This window comes from Lactuca serriola, chromosome 8 (assembly GCF_051521515.1).
Source record: "Lactuca serriola cultivar US96UC23 chromosome 8, Lser_US96UC23_V15, whole genome shotgun sequence".
Taxonomy (NCBI): Eukaryota; Viridiplantae; Streptophyta; class Magnoliopsida; order Asterales; family Asteraceae; genus Lactuca; species Lactuca serriola.
In genome coordinates, this window is record NC_136415.1 from 106,910,960 (window position 1) to 106,931,170 (window position 20,211).

At 35.4% G+C, this 20,211-nt stretch overlaps 2 protein-coding genes across 2 annotated transcripts; both read right to left on the reverse strand.

Moving 5' to 3' along the window:
* Positions 1-10,326: 10,326 nt before the first annotated feature.
* LOC145067256 (uncharacterized) lies at positions 10,327-12,329 on the reverse strand. The gene is made up of 6 exons (XM_079014438.1): positions 11,966-12,329; positions 11,692-11,726; positions 11,531-11,617; positions 11,208-11,296; positions 10,746-11,050; positions 10,327-10,538 (listed from the first exon to the last, which is right to left on the reverse strand). Exons 1-6 carry the CDS (start codon positions 12,327-12,329, stop codon positions 10,327-10,329), a joined length of 1,092 nt encoding a protein of 363 aa, XP_078870564.1.
* Positions 12,330-13,570: 1,241 nt separating this feature from the next.
* Positions 13,571-15,899, reverse strand: LOC145070376 (GDSL esterase/lipase At1g09390-like). The gene is made up of 5 exons (XM_079017308.1): positions 15,575-15,899; positions 14,585-14,770; positions 14,329-14,489; positions 13,968-14,238; positions 13,571-13,901 (listed from the first exon to the last, which is right to left on the reverse strand). The coding sequence occupies exons 1-5, from the start codon at positions 15,807-15,809 to the stop codon at positions 13,672-13,674; spliced, it is 1,083 nt and encodes a 360-aa protein (XP_078873434.1). The 5' UTR covers positions 15,810-15,899; the 3' UTR covers positions 13,571-13,671.
* Between the last annotated feature and the right edge of the window lie 4,312 nt (positions 15,900-20,211).

Genomic DNA, 20,211 nt, shown 5'->3' on the forward strand with positions numbered 1-20,211 from the left:
CCTACCAAACCAGCTCACAAAAGTCTTAAGGGGTTCATTAGGATCATGTACCACTGGATAAAGATCACCAATGATCTTTTCGAATGTTCTACTACAAGAAAATTGGTTGTTAAATAAATTAACTAAGTGAGAAAATGAAGAAATAAAGTATGGAGGAACGTTAAGAAGCCATTTTAAAGTCGATCATGTGAGGGTTGAACCAAAACCCTTGCACAGCCAAGCTTCTTTCAAGTGAGTGGGGATAAGAATGATCTCCATCATTTCCTTGTATTGTGCCACATGCTCCTCAGGATCTGTAGTCTCGTCATAAGGCTTCATGTTGGGGGTTTGGAAGCGCTTTGGGAATTCGGTATCAGGTATTGCCGAAACAAATCTTGAGATCCTATGGCTTGTGGGGGATACTTCCGGTATCAAGGTCCATAGAGTTTGTGGTAAAGATATTATTATTGACGAGGCTACCAGGATCCTTGTTATTGGGAGTAACAAAGGTTTCACTGGGATCCTGAGTTGTATGGGCTTGCTCTCTTAGAGTTGGGCCCAAGGCGGTGGAGGAGGCTGGTATTGAGGATCCTATCTCGCGGTGAATCGCTAAGGATCTAGCATTATCAAAGTTCAGGATCGTAGGCTGCAAGATCGAGGGTGCTGCTTCTTGAGGCTTGTGGATTTCTATCCTGATTCTCTCCACTTCCTTGAGAATTTTCCTATTATCCTCCTGTTGTTGAGTCACTTTTTATTCTAGTCTCTTCATCATAGCAAAGATTTCATTATTGGAAATCAGCATAGGAGGATCTTGGAATCCTTGGGTAGCGACCAGAGACGTGTTATTCTTTGGTGCTTCCTAGGATTTCTTGGGAGCTCCATCTGGACTTGGTGGAAGGTTTTTGGAGGAAATGTGAGGAATCGAGGAAAAGGACATGGTCGATTGTGTAGACATGATTTTTCGAAAGATTTTGAACGCCACATCCCCACGGTTGGAGCTAAATTGTTTTGGTTAGAAATACCCAAGTAAAACTCAACCAAATTGTATTGGAGGCTATGTGTTTGGAATAAACAAGTACAAAATGATGATCAAAGTGAGACAAGTGTTTTACAAGGAAATCCCTTGATCCTTGCTAGGATCTCCGGTACAAAACCTTGGGAGGTGATATTGATCACCTGTCTTGATGATTTTATTGATTGAAAATGTTGATTAAAGAGCTGAAATGTGTAAATGTATGTATAATTATCGTAGATGAGCTAATCGTGTGTGTAGTGTGATGAATAAAGGTGTTATTTATAGTCTAAAGCTAATAAAAAGAAGTCTGATAATTCTGGGATCCTTTGAGAATCAGCATATGAACGTTCTTTTACTTGGTATTACAGGTCTTTTTCTTGGTCAAAATGATTCTTCATTGAGAAAAATTCCTTAGTTGACTATTTCTGCACATGTGAGAAAAATAAGGAAGCATATACTCGTTATATATGTTAGGAAAATAAATGATAATAATCAGGATCCTAAAGTATGTTTAAGGATCATGAGGTTTGAGGATCCTGAATGTAATTCTGGGATCGTGGCCCTAACAGACATAAAGTTAAAGACCATGATCAAAAATACCTTGAATGTATCACAGGACATGCTTGAGGGCCAAGAAGTGAGGTTCTTAAGGATCATGTACGAAAAGACATATCTGCTAAACCGCGAATGAGATGTTAGGATGAGTGAACGTGAGATATTGTAGAGCCCTGGAAAGCCTTTGGTTTAGAGTAGGATCGTCGACCGAAGGACATGTTGGATCCAATTTAATGGAAGTTTTAGTAGGGGTGTAAGTGGTCTTGTAGTTTAACATGTGAGCACGTTCAAGAATCTTTGGGGCATATTTTTTTGCTGAAGCAAAAACATGCCTTTAGGATCACGAGTGACTTTGATTCCAAAACAATAGTTGAGATACCCGAGGCCAGTCATCGAAAACTCAGTGCTTAAGGTGTTAATAATATGTTGAGGAAATACACCAGATGAGGTAGTAAGCATTATGTCATCCAAATATAGTAGTAAGAATGCAATGTCGGATCCTTATCTGAAAGTAAACAAAGAATAGTCATAACTATTTCTATTAAACCCAAGTTTGCTAATGAACTGAGCAAACCAATGAAACCATACTTGTGGTTCATGTTTGACACTATAAAGAGATCTTGTAATAGACATACATGATCCAGATGATGAGGGTCCTGAAAACTAGGCGGCTGATGCATATAGACAGTCTCCAGAAATTCACCATGCAAGAAATCATTATTTACATCAAACTTTCTAATCGGACAGTTATGAGAGACAACAAGGGTGAGAACGGTGTGTATCATTGTAGGTTTATCCATGGGGCTAAATGTCTCGTCACAATCAATACCAGGTCGCTGACTACGACAATTGGCAACAAGTTGAGCCTTATAGCGAGCTAAAGACCCATCTATATATTGTTTCTTTTTGAAAAGCCAAATATAATTAACAATGTTTGGACCTACATGACATGGAGCTAAAATCCTTGTTTTATTAGTCATAAGTGCATTAAATTCATCGTTCATATCTTAAACCAGTTTGAATCTTTAAAATCTTGTAAGTAATTACGAAGAATAAGCCAGGATGCGTCGACATGAAGATTGGGTTTATGAGTTGGTTTGACAATTCCTAGATGAGACCTAGTGACCATAGGATGAACGGGTGTAAGAGGATATGGGGTCGACTCAGGAGATGGTATAGACTAATGACAGAGACAGAAGAGTCACTGACGGGAGAGGACATAATAGATGCATGGGAGGTAGGAGCACAATTGCATGTCAATGTGGCAGACGAAGTAGTGGTCGACATGGCATCGTCACTAGGAGAGGGGGAGAATACTTTTGGAGGTTGTTAATGGTAAAAAGAATATGTTGGAGTAAAATCATCCAAATGGTCAAGAAAATCATATGAGGGAGTGGAGTTAAGAGTCATGGATCCAAATGAGAAAATCGTTTCATCAAAAGTAACATGGCGAGAAATAATGATTTTTTGAGTATCAAGGTTAAGGTAGCATAAACCATGTTGTTGGGATGGATAACCAAGAATAATATATGGAATGGATTATGGTTTGAGTTTGTGAGACGGTTGAGTTTGAAGATAACATATACAGTCAAACACCCGATGTTGAGAGTATGTGGGTTGTTTGTTGAAAATTTTGTGTGTCATTTTGGAGGGTGGTGGATGGGAGGATGTTATAGTGTGTAGCATACATTAGTGGAAGATGGGCATGAAATAGGAGGGTTCAAACCATGTTATTTATATTGTGTAGCATACATTCAGATTTTCCGTTTTGTTAGGAAGTATAAGGGCATGAAAAATGTATACTAATGCCATTAGAACTACAAAGTTGATTAAATTGTTGTTGTACTCCCTCCCATTATCACCTTGAAATGATTTACTATTTGCGTTACATTGGTTTTTAACATGTTGACGTAAGTGATCAAATTTTGAGAATACATCAAATTTATATTGCAAGTGATATACATAAACAAAGTGAGAATAATTATCAAGAAAAATGAAATAATATTTATTGATATTAAAACTAGAATGGGTGAAGTCAAGACATCAGAATGAATGAGTTCAAAGGGAAAATTGGAAACTGAGTCAGACAAAGTAAAAGGAAACTTATTATGTTTACCAAGTTAAGAAGCATGACACAAAGTTCCATATTTTGAAGTTTTACATGGAAGCAAACTATTGGACACTAATTATTGAAAAACTGGATGACCAAATTCAAGAGAGCTGGGTTAATGGAGAGAAAATCTTGAGGAGGCTGAATTATAACTGGATAAAGATCTCATATGTTGTCATGTCATAGGAGGGTTTGTTTGGTTGGAAGATCCTTCACAGAGAAACCAAAAGGATCAAACTTAATGCTACACCAATGTTTAAAAGAAAAACGATGCACATAGAGAAGATTTTTAATAATGTTAGGAGTAATGAGGACGTTTTTCAAAGAAAGCAGGGGATATGGATTTATATAGGAAAGATCAGTGTCCTCCCTTTTACTTGAAAGAATTTTAGATCCATCCCCGACTAATACAAAAGAAAAAAGTTTGCGATCACTAATAGTTTGAAGAGTACCTATTTCGGAGTAGAGGTGAGCAGTTGCCCTAGTGTCCATGTACCAATAGTTGTTGTAAGTGCCATTCAAGGACATTGTATTCAAGAATTCTAGAAGTGTAGTGGGTTGTCCCTAAAAACCTGGAAAAGGTGGACCAAACCAACTCCAAGGAGGTGTGGGCTGGTGAGAGATGGTTGTCGTATAATCATGTTGGGACAGCCCAAAAGGACGTTGAGGTAGTTAGTGGGTAACAAACCAAATGGGTTGACATATAGTGGGTCGTTGCTCATTGCTATGGGGGGGTTGGTAGAAGTACCATGTGTTGATGATGAGTGTTAGATCCATTTAGTGTTTACAATCCAAAACCCCACCCATGTGGGATATATTGATTTTGACAAGAAAACCCAGCACCATGTCCACTGTTTCCATATCATCCACCTCCGTTTCTGCCACTTCTTCCCCCGTTTCTATCTCTACAGCCAAAAAATCCCCCCCCCCCCCGACCATTATTTCCTCAACCACCAGAAGGATTACCTGTGTGATTGTCATTAAGAACAGTCGGAAAAGATGAAGAGTTTTGTTGATGATGTTGCTGATTAAAGAACTTGAGGCAGTGTTCTTCGACTTCGACGTGGATCTAGCTACATCAAATGATGGTAATGGTGTTGTGTGGCGGATAATAAGGGAAATCAGCTCATATTTTGGTGTAAGACCGTTGCGGGTGTAGATAACTAAATTCTTTTCACGAACTGAACTATCCAGATTTTTAAGAAGGTCAGCCAATTTTTGTTCCTTTGTGAAGTAATCAGCCACATTCAATTCGCCCATAGATAGGCTGTGAAGTTCTGTTTCATATTCAATCATCTTGGAGTCTTTATTGGATCAAACATAGTCTTCAAGGTAGGTCCAAAGAGGATAGGCTTTCAGGTACTTTTTGGAGGCCATTTGTAGGAGAGAAGCAGATAGAGTGCCATATATCTACATCTTGACAATGTTGTCAATGCAGAGACATTCTTCCATGCTAGATGAATCCGTACCTTTAGGTGCTTCGAGATGATCAGCCACACCAAAACGAACATAGTTTGTATCAATTATGACATCCCAAAGCTTTTATAAATCAATGTAAAATATTTCTTCGAAAATACTTTTATGGGACCCAATTCCACATTTATAAATAAACTCTGTTTTAAATAAGCATAAATAAAAAGTTTTAAAATGACCATAAAATTGGGGATGTCACAAGTTGCAACATATACATGACAACCTCTTGGCCTTTCGCATGATGCGTTATGATTAAAAACAAATTGATAAACACAATCACAATAATAAAGATGTGAAAAATAATACAAACACGAAGATCCGCAGTCTGCAACTAGGATTTAGTGTTTGCCTACACTTTGAAGTCTTTCGACTTATCTTTTTAACTTCGTTTTAAGCTCTACTTCTTGGCTACACAATTAATATCACTTTCAATCTCGCCCTCGAGGCTCCACTTAGAAGGAACACCCATCAAACTTAGTCAAATTGCTTCACCCCCAGGCTTTGTTGTGTAACTAAAGATTTGCACTGACAACTTCATCTTAATGCTTTTGCTATAGGAACTTCTACAACATAATTTTCTTCCATGGGGGCTTCCCCCGACCCCCCCCCCCCCCCAACCCAACCAAAAAAAAGGATTGCTCTCCCTTGGACGTCGTAGCGACAATGTGATAAAATAGAATATCACACTCCACAACTTAACATGGTTCTAGTTTAAATGAAGAAGCAACATAAAATGTATAATCAAAACAAACAAATGATGCTCCAAGATCAACCAATGTGTCGATTATGATAAGTAATTAAGGATGTCCATACTCAATTGTGGTGTAGTACTGTGGGGCTTGTTTGAATATTTCTAATTGGAGGGCAAATGGCTTTCAATTTTTGTAGTTTAAAAGCGGCATAAGATAAACTTACAAGAGAAAATATGAAGAGTGGTAAGATTTTGAGAAGATCTTAGTGTCGTTCTTCCGAAATGATTGATGAGAATGTAGTTCTAATATAATAAATAGTGGTCTTAAATGAACCCTATCCCATTCACATGGTGGTGGATCTCACATACATGTCACATGTGCATGGGTTCGTTTAACACCGTCCTGTAATAATACCATTGCAGCCATTGACATTAATTTATAAACTAGTCAAAATTTGACCTCTCTAATGGTATCATAGTAAAATATCCAAAAAGGTCTATCAAAACTATTATCAAATGCTTCAACATAGAATTTATGTTTATTAACATCTACTTAATCTTATTTGTCATTTTTTTTAAAAACATCTAAATGAAAAAAAAAAGTTAATGAAAGATGTGTAACTATAAGATAGAAAATGATTAGAACAAAACCACACTATGCAAAAATTATGCAGACATGTATAAAACCTACTAACATTGAAAAATATAAATATTTTGTTGATTTCTTTTTGTAAATTGAAGTGTAAGATTTAAATGTTTGGAGATTTTATTAGTTTCTCTATAAATTTAGAAGTTCAAACGTTTTAATTTTATTTTCATTATGGACATTCATAAACAAGTCGTTGAAGTAAATTGTCGGTTTAGCAGGTTAAGATGATGATTGGCCAATGAGGTCCAATTCGACTAGACTGGACACACAGTTTCCCCCCTCATGTGGTTTCCGGAGGAATGGTGATTGAGTTCTATCTGTGTCTAAAGCAGTGAATCCCCTTAATAGAAAACCTAATTGCTAAGGATGTTGTTGTTATCTTCGGGGAGAGATCGAATTTGGATTCATTGGGTGTTATAAGATATTGCCCTATCCAAACTGCTGTTCAAATAAAAAAAAAGACAATGAAGTAATTATTTTTACTATAGTGGCCGGCCCAATTTTTTACACTTTCTAATTTGATTAGAATAGCAACTTTTTTTTATGCTTTTCTCATTGTTTTTTTTTTTTTTGTTAAATGTGGTATTTGTTTTTAGAAAAAGGTTTTGAAGTTACAAAATTTTGTTAAAAGCATTATTTTGTTGTATTTCTTTTTTCATTTTCCATTTTTTTGTATATTTTTGCAAGATGTATTGAGCTTCGCCATTAATTGTCAATCTTCATCCTCGAACACAAAAGAACTACGAAAAATCATTCGTTGAACTCATTTTGAGTGAGAAAGGGTTCTTTAAAGTGTTATTGAATATTATATAATGCCTAAACCCGGATTTTATAAATAAAATTGTAAATTTCGCATTGGGTTTCAAAGTGGGTCGCCAATTTCACAGTCCTCACTTTCTGGGTGTGTATCTAGGATTACTTTTAAACTTAAAGATACATTTTATAAAATAACTTTTTGTAAAAGAACTTTTTTTAAAACAAGATTTTTAAAACGTGTTTGGCACAAAAAAGACACGAATTTTTATTTTTTGTCCACAACTTTTCCTTCTTAACTAAAAGTTAATTTGAAAAAAACTTTTCAATTTATCAAACAACTTTTGGTAATTTTTTACTTTTTTAAAAAGTTAAAAGTCAAAAATTTTATTAAAAACGAATCCCAAACGCCCTCTACAAAAGATAAAAATGTCATCATACAGGGGCAAAAATTCTTTTGATAGTGGCCTTTGAAAAATGTCACCATTTGAGGAATACATGACCTTTTAGGCTATTTTTGGCAAATAATTAAGAAAAATAGCTATTTTAGCCAATTTTCTCTTTTTTTAGCCTGCCTGTACAACTACAAGTGCATGTTTAAAAGGAAGAAAAAAAACTAAATGTTGAAAAAGCTTTTGGGTTTTTGACACTGTAGCACATCAATGTTTGGTCAATTTGCACATTTAGTCACTAAAGTTTTTCTTGTGCTCAATTGATCCTTAATGTTACTAAATACCGGCTAATTAAAGGAATGAGAGAAAATATTACCGGGTTAAGGGCCATTGCTAACGTGTATTGGCTTATGTGGACAAGCATTTGACCATGTCATCTTTAACGTGGAAACCTTCCTTAATTGAACCTTATATTGAACCATCGACGATACTTTGTTACCCCAAATTAGGTCAGTGCCTCCTTCCCGATACTCTACACTCAATCGATATAGCTAGAACAATGTCTGCCTCTTCTAGTAGATCGATCAGCCTCCTGCATGTCGAAAACCTTCGTGATGATGAACCCTATCCACCTTGCGATTGTCAAGACGCAATAAGCGTGGAAAGGACTGCTTGGACTAATGATAATGTAGCTCGCAGGTTTTGGAACTGCAAAAACTCTTTGGTGAGTATTCCTTTTGTTTAATTACACCGTATTTTTTATTTTGAGCTGGGAATATACACATTTTTATTAATTTCAACCCTAACCCTAACTCTGGTTTTCCCTTTTAATCAGTCAGCTAAAGGTCCAAATCTTTATGTGGAAAGACAAAGAAATGGAGGAGGGTTACTACAAAGAACAGCTTCGCAAGATGAAGTTTGAGTTGAAAAGGAAAGAAGAGTTTAGTGAAGTTTCGAAGGCTCAAAAGAAGTTGGTTAAGCTGCAGCAAGCTATAGAAGCAGATAAGCAAGTGTTTGAGACACAGTAGATGGAATTGATGAAGCAAAACAAAATATTGAAGTGTGGGATCTTTGTTATGGTAATTGTAGTCATTGCCATGTGGTTAAAATGGCCTTGAAAAGTGCACCTGATTAAATAGGTGTTTATGGTAGATGGTATATAATTCCAACCAGTTTTTTGGAAAGTGTATGGGTAGATGTTAAAAGTTGTATGCTTTTTTGGGAAGCGTATGGGTGTATAGGTACATGGTCAAGGTTAGATCCTAGTTGTAATGTATAGTCGGGTTTTTTGGTTGAATGCTTGTTTGATCGGTGTGTGTATGGGATGTTAGATGTAATGGGATGGAAGTACATGGGAACAATTGTAATGACTTTGTGTAGATTCAATGAATGATATGAAAGATCCTAGTTGTGATATACCTTGCTAAATTTTATAATATGTGTGTGCTCCTTTTAAAAATTAAAGTGTGGGTACCACATTGTTAGCCATAAGGAACTCACTTGTTCTACTTAAAAGTGCATTGTGTTTAGAGTTTTGTGCAGGGGTATATATGGAAAAGTAAGGGTTAGTAAGGCTATATGGACCATTGACCACACGTGGTATATAAGGACATAATCAATGTCAATTTTAAATTATCTATATATGCAAATATATTCCCTTGCCATGCAGTTTAACCAAACAAGTCCTTGTCATGCATGCAACTTCAAATAAACACAACAAAAAGCTCAAAATAACAACCAACTTATTTAACACAAAATACACATCACATAAACCAACATAGTTCCATACAAACTAACATAGTTAATAGCATTTTAAAAAAAAAACAAAAAAACAAAAAAACAAAAAAACAGCAACAATACACCAAAACACATCATTACACACTACATACCATGCTCATATCACATAAGCCAACACTTAAAGTTATTCTAGAGTAACAGGTTTAGCTTCTAAATTCCCAGGTGCATCTGCACCACCAAGTTTCATGCCCAACTTCAACTTGATAATCATTTTAGATTTCTTCCTCCTGATTTTCTTCAACAGGGTTGCAATTGGTGTTTCTCTACCCACCTATTCTTGCACATGAACCTGACTAGGCTATCCATTTGTTGATGCATCAAACTCCAAAGGAGTGGGTTCCACCTCATCATAGTCTTGTTGCACATGCACCTCATTGACTGATTCTCCACCATCATTTACTGCTCCTCCATCATCATTTATTGCTTGATCACCCTCATGCACTTCATCACCTTCATTCATTGCATTAGCTTGATTACCTTTATCATCCTCATTAAGTGCTTCAGCTACACCTTGATTGACCAATATGAAACATTATTAGAAATTTAAAAAGAAATTGTAAAGATTAACCATTTAAATACTTATGTACCTGTTTTGTTTTTCCATACAAACTAACATAGTTAATAGCATTTTCAAAAAAAAAAAAAAAAAAAAAAAAAAAAAAAAACAGCAACAATACACCAAAACACATCATTACACACTACATACCATGCTCATATCACATAAGCCAACACTTAAAGTTATTCTAGAGTAACAGGTTTAGCTTCTAAATTCCCAGGTGCATCTGCACCACCAAGTTTCATGCCCAACTTCAACTTGATAATCATTTTAGATTTCTTCTTCCTGATTTTCTTCAACAGGGTTGCAATTGGTGTTTCTCTACCCACCTATTCTTGCACATGAACCTGACTAGGCTATCCATTTGTTGATGCATCAAACTCCAAAGGAGTGGGTTCCACCTCATCATAGTCTTGTTGCACATGCACCTCATTGACTGATTCTCCACCATCATTTACTGCTCCTCCATCATCATTTATTGCTTGATCACCCTCATGCACTTCATCACCTTCATTCATTGCATTAGCTTGATTACCTTTATCATCCTCATTAAGTGCTTCAGCTACACCTTGATTGACCAATATGAAACATTATTAGAAATTTAAAAAGAAATTGTAAAGATTAACCATTTAAATACTTATGTACCTGTTTTGTTTTTCTTCTAGCTTTGATTTTAGGAGGCCGTGTCAAAGTACAAGCTCTTTTGTTGTGTCCTTCAATCTTTCAAAGGCTACATTTTTTTTCCTAGCTTTGGATACCTTCACCTGCTCCTTACCTTTGTTTTGTGTTTGGTTAGTTTTCTTTGATTTTTTACTTGATTGGTTTGGGTTTTCTATTGCATCCCTTTTCCTTTTAGTTGTAGGTCTCCCAGGCATAGTTCTACGAACATGAGGTAAAGGTGGGGTGTAATCAGTTGCAGGCCACAAATTATTTCCATTCATAGGTGCTAACCTAAACTTGTATGCCTTCATGTAGGTGATGCTACTAAACATTTTGTCCACATATGACTCCACATCCCTATTCATAAAACTAATAGCTGCAACAGAATGGACACAACTGAGTCCATTAAGCTGCCAAAGCCTGCATGAGCAAGTTCATTCTTCAAGATCCACCTCATAAACATCTACAGTTCCTCTTACTTCAAACTGATTTAGTCCACTAGGTAAAACTTGGTAATGTCTTAGATCCTTCTTAATCTTATTCATTATTTCTCTAATTGTTAGACAAATTTGGTTGCCCCATCCTAGACCCTTTCATTTCTTGTTGAACACCCTCTCCATCATATACATCCTCAACTCCTCTAGCATGGTGATAATTGGCTTCTTCCTAGCATCCACAATCACAACATTAAAACTTTTTGACATTCCATTCTCCACTGCATCACAACATCTTCCTAATTGGAAGTAGGCCCTTGACCATGTTTTGGGGTCTTTGTCCATCAGATATTGATAAGCACTTGGGTCTAGCACTTCAAGCTCTTTCATGGAAACCTTAAAATCTACCTTTGTTGTTGCTTTACATGCCTTCCATAATATGCTTTCATATTGGGCACCGATATACCTTTTTCCTAAGGTTTTGGCTAATATGCTTGGCACACTGCCTGTGCTCTACATATAGAAGGAGTCCTTTCATAGCTTCAATCAAACCCTATTAACAAATTCCAAATATAGTGAATAAGGATGCAAATAGATAGGGAAATTAATTACAAACAATTAAATTACCTTGTGTTGATCCGATATTACAATGTATCCATAGCCTAAGTTAAGTCCGAAGTCATCAATGAGTAAATCCAAAAACCACCTCCAATTTTCCTTATTCTACACACATACTACTACCCATGCAATAGGATAAATCCCATTGTTTGCATCCCTTCTAACAACACATAATAACTCCCCTTTGCATATCCCTTTAAGGAAACAACCATCTAAACCTATCATCTCCATGCATCCCTCCTTCACCCTTTCTTCAATGCATCAAACCAAACATAGAACTTACTAAAGTAGTTCTTCCCATCTGGCATATGACTTACATCAAGCTTCACAGTGCTACTTGAATTTGATCTCCTAATCTCTTCTGCATACGACCATAACTTTGCATTATGTTCAACTAGGGTACCATCTATTAGTTGGAGTGCATACTTCTTAGTTCTCCTGCATTGACCAACACTAACATGAATACCAAACTTCTGTGACACAGTTGTTCTTAGCTTTCTAACACTCGTCTTTTGTCTAAGTAAGAACTCTCTTGTATAATGACTCTGTATCCAAGCATAAGTGACCATGGACCCTAACTCGTAGTTACTTGCACATTTGTGGACTGGCTTTAAAGACTTAATTTGGAAGTTTGATTCATCACTCATTCAAATGCCCACAACCGGAATGTGCACTCACCCTTGCAACACTTAACCAACAATCTTTTCCTATCATTTTTCTCAAAGCAAATTTGGTACCCATTCGCAACAGCATAGTTGCATATACAATGATTTTAATTGAGATGGATCTTTGAACCTAATACCAAGTATTGGGAACTGCTTTTTCCATGGAACTAACTCATTAAAAATGGAATGTTGTTGAGTTACATTGGCATCCTCTTCACACCCATCATCATCATTATTTATGTTGTTATCATTTCCCTCCTCCTCTTCGCCACATAATCTATTTAGAAATTCATCACCCTTTGTCCTATTCATAGTGACTATGTCCTCATTAAAGTCCACATCCACATCTGTTACGTTATCACTTTCTTCGTCATTCTCACCACCATCAATGCATGAATCATCTCCATCCTCCTCTTCTATTTCATAACCAAACCAATCTTCTATTCCTTGACCATCATGGTCTACATACATACAAATTTTACCATCTGTCCCATATGCTTGAAAAATGAAACCACCATAGTCTTCATCATTAGCGATAACAGTTATCCCATATATTAAGGGCTTACCTGGTTCATGATAGTATAACTTCTTTATACTTTCTTGCATGAACCGTTCGAGAAAGGTGATTCATTCACCGTATGTCATTCCAGAAAAATTGTGATCATTGAAAGTGAAGTTGATACCATGGTTATACGAGAAAGGATTTCTAAGAAAAACACTTTTGAAGTTCAGCTCCACTATAGGGTGGAGTCCATCAGGGTTTGGCCTTGAGCTAGATATTGTGGGTTGGTTGACTGCTCACTGACTTCGATCGAAAAAAACGACTTCGAACCCTAGGTTTAGTGCTTCGTATTCACTATAAGATGAGAAAAAGGAAGAGCGAAGAAGGAGTGTTCTGGCTAAATAAATGTGTTTATTTTGACTTCTAAATCCTACGCGGATAAAATAAATGACATATATAATGTAAACTTATTCCACATAAGCAATACCATCGGTTGTTTTGTTTACTAGGTGCATAAGGGGGTAATTAGCCGGTATTTACTAACATTAAGAATCAATTGAGCACAAAAAAAACTTAAGTACTAAATGTGCAAATTGAGCAAACATTGATTTGCTACAGTGTCAAAAACCCAAAGCTTTTTACCATCGAAAAACTTAAAAAACTTTTGAATAATCTTTGGATGCTCCACAAAGTGAATTGTTCATAGTTGAAAAGACAACGATTTCTGGCATGAAAAATGCAAAAAAATTCACATTAAAAGTGTTCATAGTTCCACAAAGTGAATTGTTAAATTGCTAATATATCTAAAGGACCAAACTACAATCAAAGACAAAAGAAGTCGAATGGCACACGTGGTGTCGAATATTGTTGAGAAAGTATTTTGGAAGCCAGAATTGAGTTAGCTGCTTCAGTCAAATGTATCCCATCCCAACTTATGAATTTCGATCCTTCATTACATGCTTGAGCATCACCATGACTACATGTCACATTGATGTTGTAGTTATACGGAGGCCCACCAAACCCACAACAAGCCATCAATGGACTCGAGAAACCTACAAAAATTATTTTATGATTTAAAAATAATCATGAAATTCATAATAGGGTATAACTGGACATACCGTATTTGCTAGCATTTGCAATGAGGTCATATTTGATTGCGTATATATCAACATAAATGATGGTTGCATCCTTCATTTCAGATCTCAATTGTGCACATAAATGGCGTAGTCCCTCATTAAACAAATTTGCAGCAGAGTTGTAGCTTGAAATACAACCATGGGGATCTAATTCTTTAGAACTTGGTTTAACTAACCATAGTTTCTGAGGTAGACAACCCAATGGACCAGTATTGTGAACCCAAAATTTCCTGCCACCATTATCATGTATACTCTGGACAGAAAAAATAAATATAAAATGGAAATGAGTCAAAAGTTGAATTGTTTCTGCTATTTTTGTCTTTTTTTTACAATTTAATCTCACCTTGATGGCATTCTTAATTTCTGCTAGAACTAGTGGTATTCTTTTTACAACTTGGGCATATGAATACTTTTTGGCAAATGCATCAGCAATGTCATTTTGGCCAATGTCAATCATATAAAGTGCTCGTTGAAACCCATCATCATTTATCATCTTTTGTGAACCTGAATATATCACCTCAAAAAACTAAATTTACAAATCCCAAAATTGAAATTTTTAGGTCAGACAAAAATTGCAAAAAGTGAAACTAATGAATTACCAGATGCAAGAAGCTCAGAAGACTTGGACTTAAAGTGAAGGAATTGCATAATCTGAACATTTAAAGCAAAGGGTATAGACTTAGGAAGCGTTGAGGACCCCACCACAGCAAAGTTGGCCCCATTTGAAAAACTTGAACCCAAAGACTCCATGTATGGGCGCAAAAAACTTGTCTTCACACTTTCGCCTAAACCCAGTTAAAACACAAACATAAACAATGATCAACATATATGGCAAATTTAACTCTTTTGGGGTTGTATTAGCATTGGTTATATTCGAGGGTAGAAAGTGTAAATACGGCTTTTTTTTCATTTTCTAAAAATCTGGAGACAACACTACAAGCCCCAAGGCCCAAACTCATGATATTTACGACCTGTGTCTTTTTCTCTTTGTTCGAGTCATCTCTTTGATTGAAACCACGTCTAAATAAACCAATATTCTTGATCAATGTGAGTTAAAATAAATCAGGCAACCTGTCACTCGGACATACGAATACCCGATTTGGAAAAGAAAAGATAGATCTTTAGAAAATGTTTAGGGTTTTCATCTCAAAGAAAACCCAAATCTAAGGGGAAGTAGGTTATTCAGATTTGATTATACACCTGAATAGATTCGAATCTAAGTTCGAAATTGTACATCATGGATTTTATCCAAATCATACCAAGAGAAGTTACTACATAGTACTTGAAATCATAGCTAAAAATCTGTGCTTATATCATGATATATGCTTTAATCAAATTCAGGTAGGATCTACAGAGTATTACAATCCAGTATATGGATCTCGGTGCAGCATATTTTTCAATCTGATTCATATTACCTTATAAATCAAAGTACCATAGCCAACTCAAAATACAGAATCTAGTTTGCTAATTATCTCTACTTCGTTAGATAGCAGCAAACACAATCGCATTTTAAGAAAAAAGAAAATCAACTGATTTGGGATTAAATAGCTTAATGAATCATTTAAGTGTACATGCGGAAACGAACTTACAAAGAAAATCAATGAGAAGACGACCGTCGGTGAGGCGACCAGTGGATCTGCGAAAGAAAGTGCGGCCATAGGGAGGGCTAATAGAGTAGCCGAGGCCGGCAACTAGTCCTCCAGTGTCTGAGTTGGAATCACCGAAATTGAAAATGAGAGGTTTGGTACTGCATAAGGATTCCGTCGAGCGAGGAAGAAGAGAGATTAAGATGAATATGGAACAGTAGATAGAGATAGAAGCCATTGATGACTGAGTGTTGTCCTGCAATACTGCTACAGCATTGCGCAAGTTCCTCTAAGCTTCACCTTTATTTAAGTTTTGTTTACAGAATACACAAAAGAGTAAATATAAAGTCTCCTATTTCTTAACAGAAATAGTAACTATTCTATTATTACTAACTGATATTCTATTGTTACCACCACAACTCTAACCGGCCACTACATCACAATTATAAAGGCCACTAAGCCACTAAAATGGCGTTGTGATTCCATTCAACCTTCAAAAAAACATCATTTTAATGTTTGGTGTAGTTTCACACACCAAATATTAAGGTCAAACTATTTGGCCTTTAAAAATCACAACTTTAGTGATTGGTTGGAATACAAACATCATTTTAGTGTTAAAAAATCACAGATTTAGTGATTTATGGTTGGAGTTGCTTTAACTCGTAGGACAAATGAATATGGTCACCTTAACGGTGGGACACCAACGTGACACCTAACAGTATTAATAACAAGTTTAATAAAATTGATGAATATCAATAATAATTATAGAACCTTTTTTTTTTAAGTTGAAATTTTAGAGTTTTTCTGATTTTTACTGATTTTCACCGATTCTAAATTTTTCCGAAATCGATTTTGACTGAATCAAATTGATATTTACCGATTTTACTAATTTTGACCGACTTTAACCAATTCCGAGTTTTTCTCTCATTCCTAATTAGGCGTCTCAGCCCCTACCTGATTCTGATTAATCGGCCACATAGACCGAGTTTTGCAACACTGGCTATAATAACAATCCATACTCACTGACTTTAGAGATATATTTTAGAATACATTATAGAATTACTTGGGTTTACCAAAATTGATATTTTGAATTGATAAAGTGACACAACAAGTTTTTATGGTTTTATTTTCTTTAAACACCACTAAATTCATCTGTTAAATACCTATAATATACTCACTTTTCTTGTATATTTTTTTATATTATCAGTAGATTACTTAGTGTTTCATCTTCTATAAGGCCGAAGGGTATACATAGTACGAGTCATGTTCGTGGCCACCTTGGCATCTCCACACGATCACTTACATCACCCTGGAGACTGTTGTGGTACGACGATTGTTGCCCTCCGTGCCATTCACAACAGGAAACACAGACTAATGGAAGAGTGTGTAGATATACTCTCTCTCTCTCTCTCTCTCTCTCTCTCTCTCTCTCTCTCTCTCTCTCTCTCTCTCTCTCTCGTAGTATGCTAGCTTTGGTGTGTGAGTTATACATTCCTCCATCTTGCTTATTTGGAAGAAAACCCATGCTAATGGCGTGGGCAATATATCTCATGGCATAATAGATATCTACTCCTTTCAGCCTTAATATCTTTCTCCCCTCCCTTTAATTTCATTTTTTTTTTCATTCAACCATTACCTGCATCCCTCATTTCATGTTCTAAAGCCCCACTCGTGCCCTAAAATCTCTACTTCTTGAATCCGACAAACCAATAGTTCCAAAAAAAAATGCCCTAAAATCTCTACCTCTTGAATCTGACAAACCAATAGTTCCAAAAAAATGTTGTGACATTAGCGAAAGCTTTCAATAATCAGGATAGAAATTAAAACAAAAATCCACAACAATGACCCAAGAATTTGATATATATATATATATATATATATATATATATATATATATATCAAGGGTATGTATATATGTGTAGATTTACAAATAAGCTCATTGAAAGTAACTGATACACTTAAACTGAACAACCCGTTCAGAATTCGGGTAGACCAGGTTTTGATTTTGGAGATTCTCGGATAATTGGTTAACCCGCGGGTATTAGGTATGATTAAAATTTTGGGTTGACCCAACTACTTGAATTGCTTTTAGAAACTAATAACCATTGGATATTACCTAATGCACACGCCTCTATTTCTCTTTGTCTGTTGTAGAATATACGGAATATGTAGTAACCATATAAACTGCATAAAATATTTAAGTTAAAAAATATGATTTGTAAACTACAATAGTGCCATATTTGTATTAATAAAATAATGACAAAATTGCAAAAACGGTACTGTCAAAATTCTGGGATTTTTGTCAAAGAAAAAAAAGTTTGGTGATGTATTAGTGGTCTAATATTGGATCTTTTTAGTGATTTTAGTCTCTATCAAGTTAGAAAGATTATTATGCCCCTTTTATATATATATATATATATATATATATATATATATATATATATATATATATATATGTTTTTAATTAATAAAAATAAAACATGGCCCACCCAACCCGTTTCTCTTTCCCTTTCTCTCTACAAAACACACACATACAAACACAAGAAACATATAGCCCCTAATTTTCCACTATTAACACTGATTGCCAACATCATCCATCACAAACATCCAATCCCACCCTCATCCTCATCTTTCCTTTCTCAACCCTAATGAAACTTCCCTACCCGCCACCACACCACTGTTCACCGCTTTATTACCAGACATCAGATCACCATTCTTCTCACCAGAGATGTTGCCCTTATCGTCGGATATGTTGCCTTTCTTGTTAAAGTATCAGTATTCAGACACCTCTGAAACGTCGTTCGAACAATTACAACATCATCTTGTTCGTCGACAGTCTGGTGGTGATTGTCGGAGCAAGGGTTCTCAGATCCTAGGCCTTCCAAGATATGTTTATCTCCTTTAATAAGGATTAGGCCATATAGTTCCACCATGTGAGGGTTCTTTAGGGATGAAGAACATAACAACGAGAGAGAGAGAGAGAGAGAGAGAGAGAGAGAGTCCCCAGATCTTCCCGTCGTCGGTGACAAAAGAGGGTGGCAGATGTCGATGGTGGAAGACAGCCAACGGTAAACCTTTGTCTCTTCGGTTTAAATGGAGATAAAGGTGGATGGAAGGGATAAGAGGGGTAGTTAGGTTTTATTTTTCTTTTTTTCTTTTTTAATAAGAATTATTAGATAATAAATAAAAAATAAAAAAATAAAAAGAATTATTCAAGAGTATATTTGTCATTTAGATGGAAGGGATAAGAGGGGTAGTTAGGTTTTATTTTTCTTTTTTCTTTTTTAATAAGAATTATTAGATAATAAATAAAAAAATAAAAAAATAATAAAAAGAATTATTCAAGAGTATATTTGTCATTTTAGATGGAGTATGGATCAAAACCACATATAGATTGCCAACAGTAAAGACCAAACCACAAAAATATTTAAAATTAGATCACATAAATCACCAAATTTTTTTGGATCAAAACTGTAAAATTTTCACAACAAGAGGAAACTTTTATGCAATTTTGTCTAAACATGATTCCGTTTAGCGTTCACAATAATAGAAAATTATTATGAGGAGCAACCTAGGCGCAAGTTTTCTTTGTGACAAGAATCAAAAAAGCCAATTGGTAAAACCCATATAATATCTTAAAGTAAAAAAATTTCTAGGATGATGAATAAAAAAATCGAACTTGGTAGGTAGGATGATGAAGTAATTTCTGGATAGTGGGTAATACCCAAATATACCCCACCCTAATTGTATCTCGAACTACCCGAACCTAAATAACTGAATTGCAATATGTATCGGGCATTGGTTATGTTGCTATTTACAAAAAATCCCAACCACCTATAACCCAAAAAATTTATCCTATCGATACCCTAATACAAAGAGAGCTATAGAGAGTTAAAATGAGATTAAAGAAAAGAACAAAAAAAAAAAAGTGGTCTTGTAGTCTACCTTTAAAACGCACAAGTCAAAACACACTTTTGAGTTTTGACTATTCACTATTTACTCAAATCATATAAGTGAGTATTTTTGTTACATATTACGAACAATCTCCACTTTGACAAAAATACCAACTTCAATCAAACTTCCAAATACAAAACTCAACCTCAACCGTGAAAGTGTATCATGTTTTTTTGGATGTGACTTTGCTAAATTGGTGTGGAGGTGGATGGTTTCATGGTCTATATTTTTATTTATCGTTTTTTATAATCCTTGATTTTTATATGGGGTTAAATGCTCCCCTCCCTGACAAGAAACAAGTTTTTTTTAGATGCTCGCTTGTTTACACAACTATCTAATTGATTTGGAAGTCTAGGAACAGACAAATTTTTTTTAAAAAAAAGTTAGCACCACTCCTTTGAAGTCAACGGATGATATTCAATTTATGACCTTTAACTAGATCAATATTAGATCCAAGTACAAGCTTCTAGATTGGTTGTAATAGTCTTGTTATCCTTTATTAATTTTTTTTTTTTAACTTTCATATTCTAGTGTCTTGCTAGTTTTTACTAGTAATAAAATTCCGCCGTTCAAAAAAACATGGAAATTTATAAATCCTAACCAGAACTCGAAACCAAACTTCAGAGAGCAAAACCAAAACCATTTGAGTCACAAAAAATTCACTGACGAATTTCTCCTTTGATCTC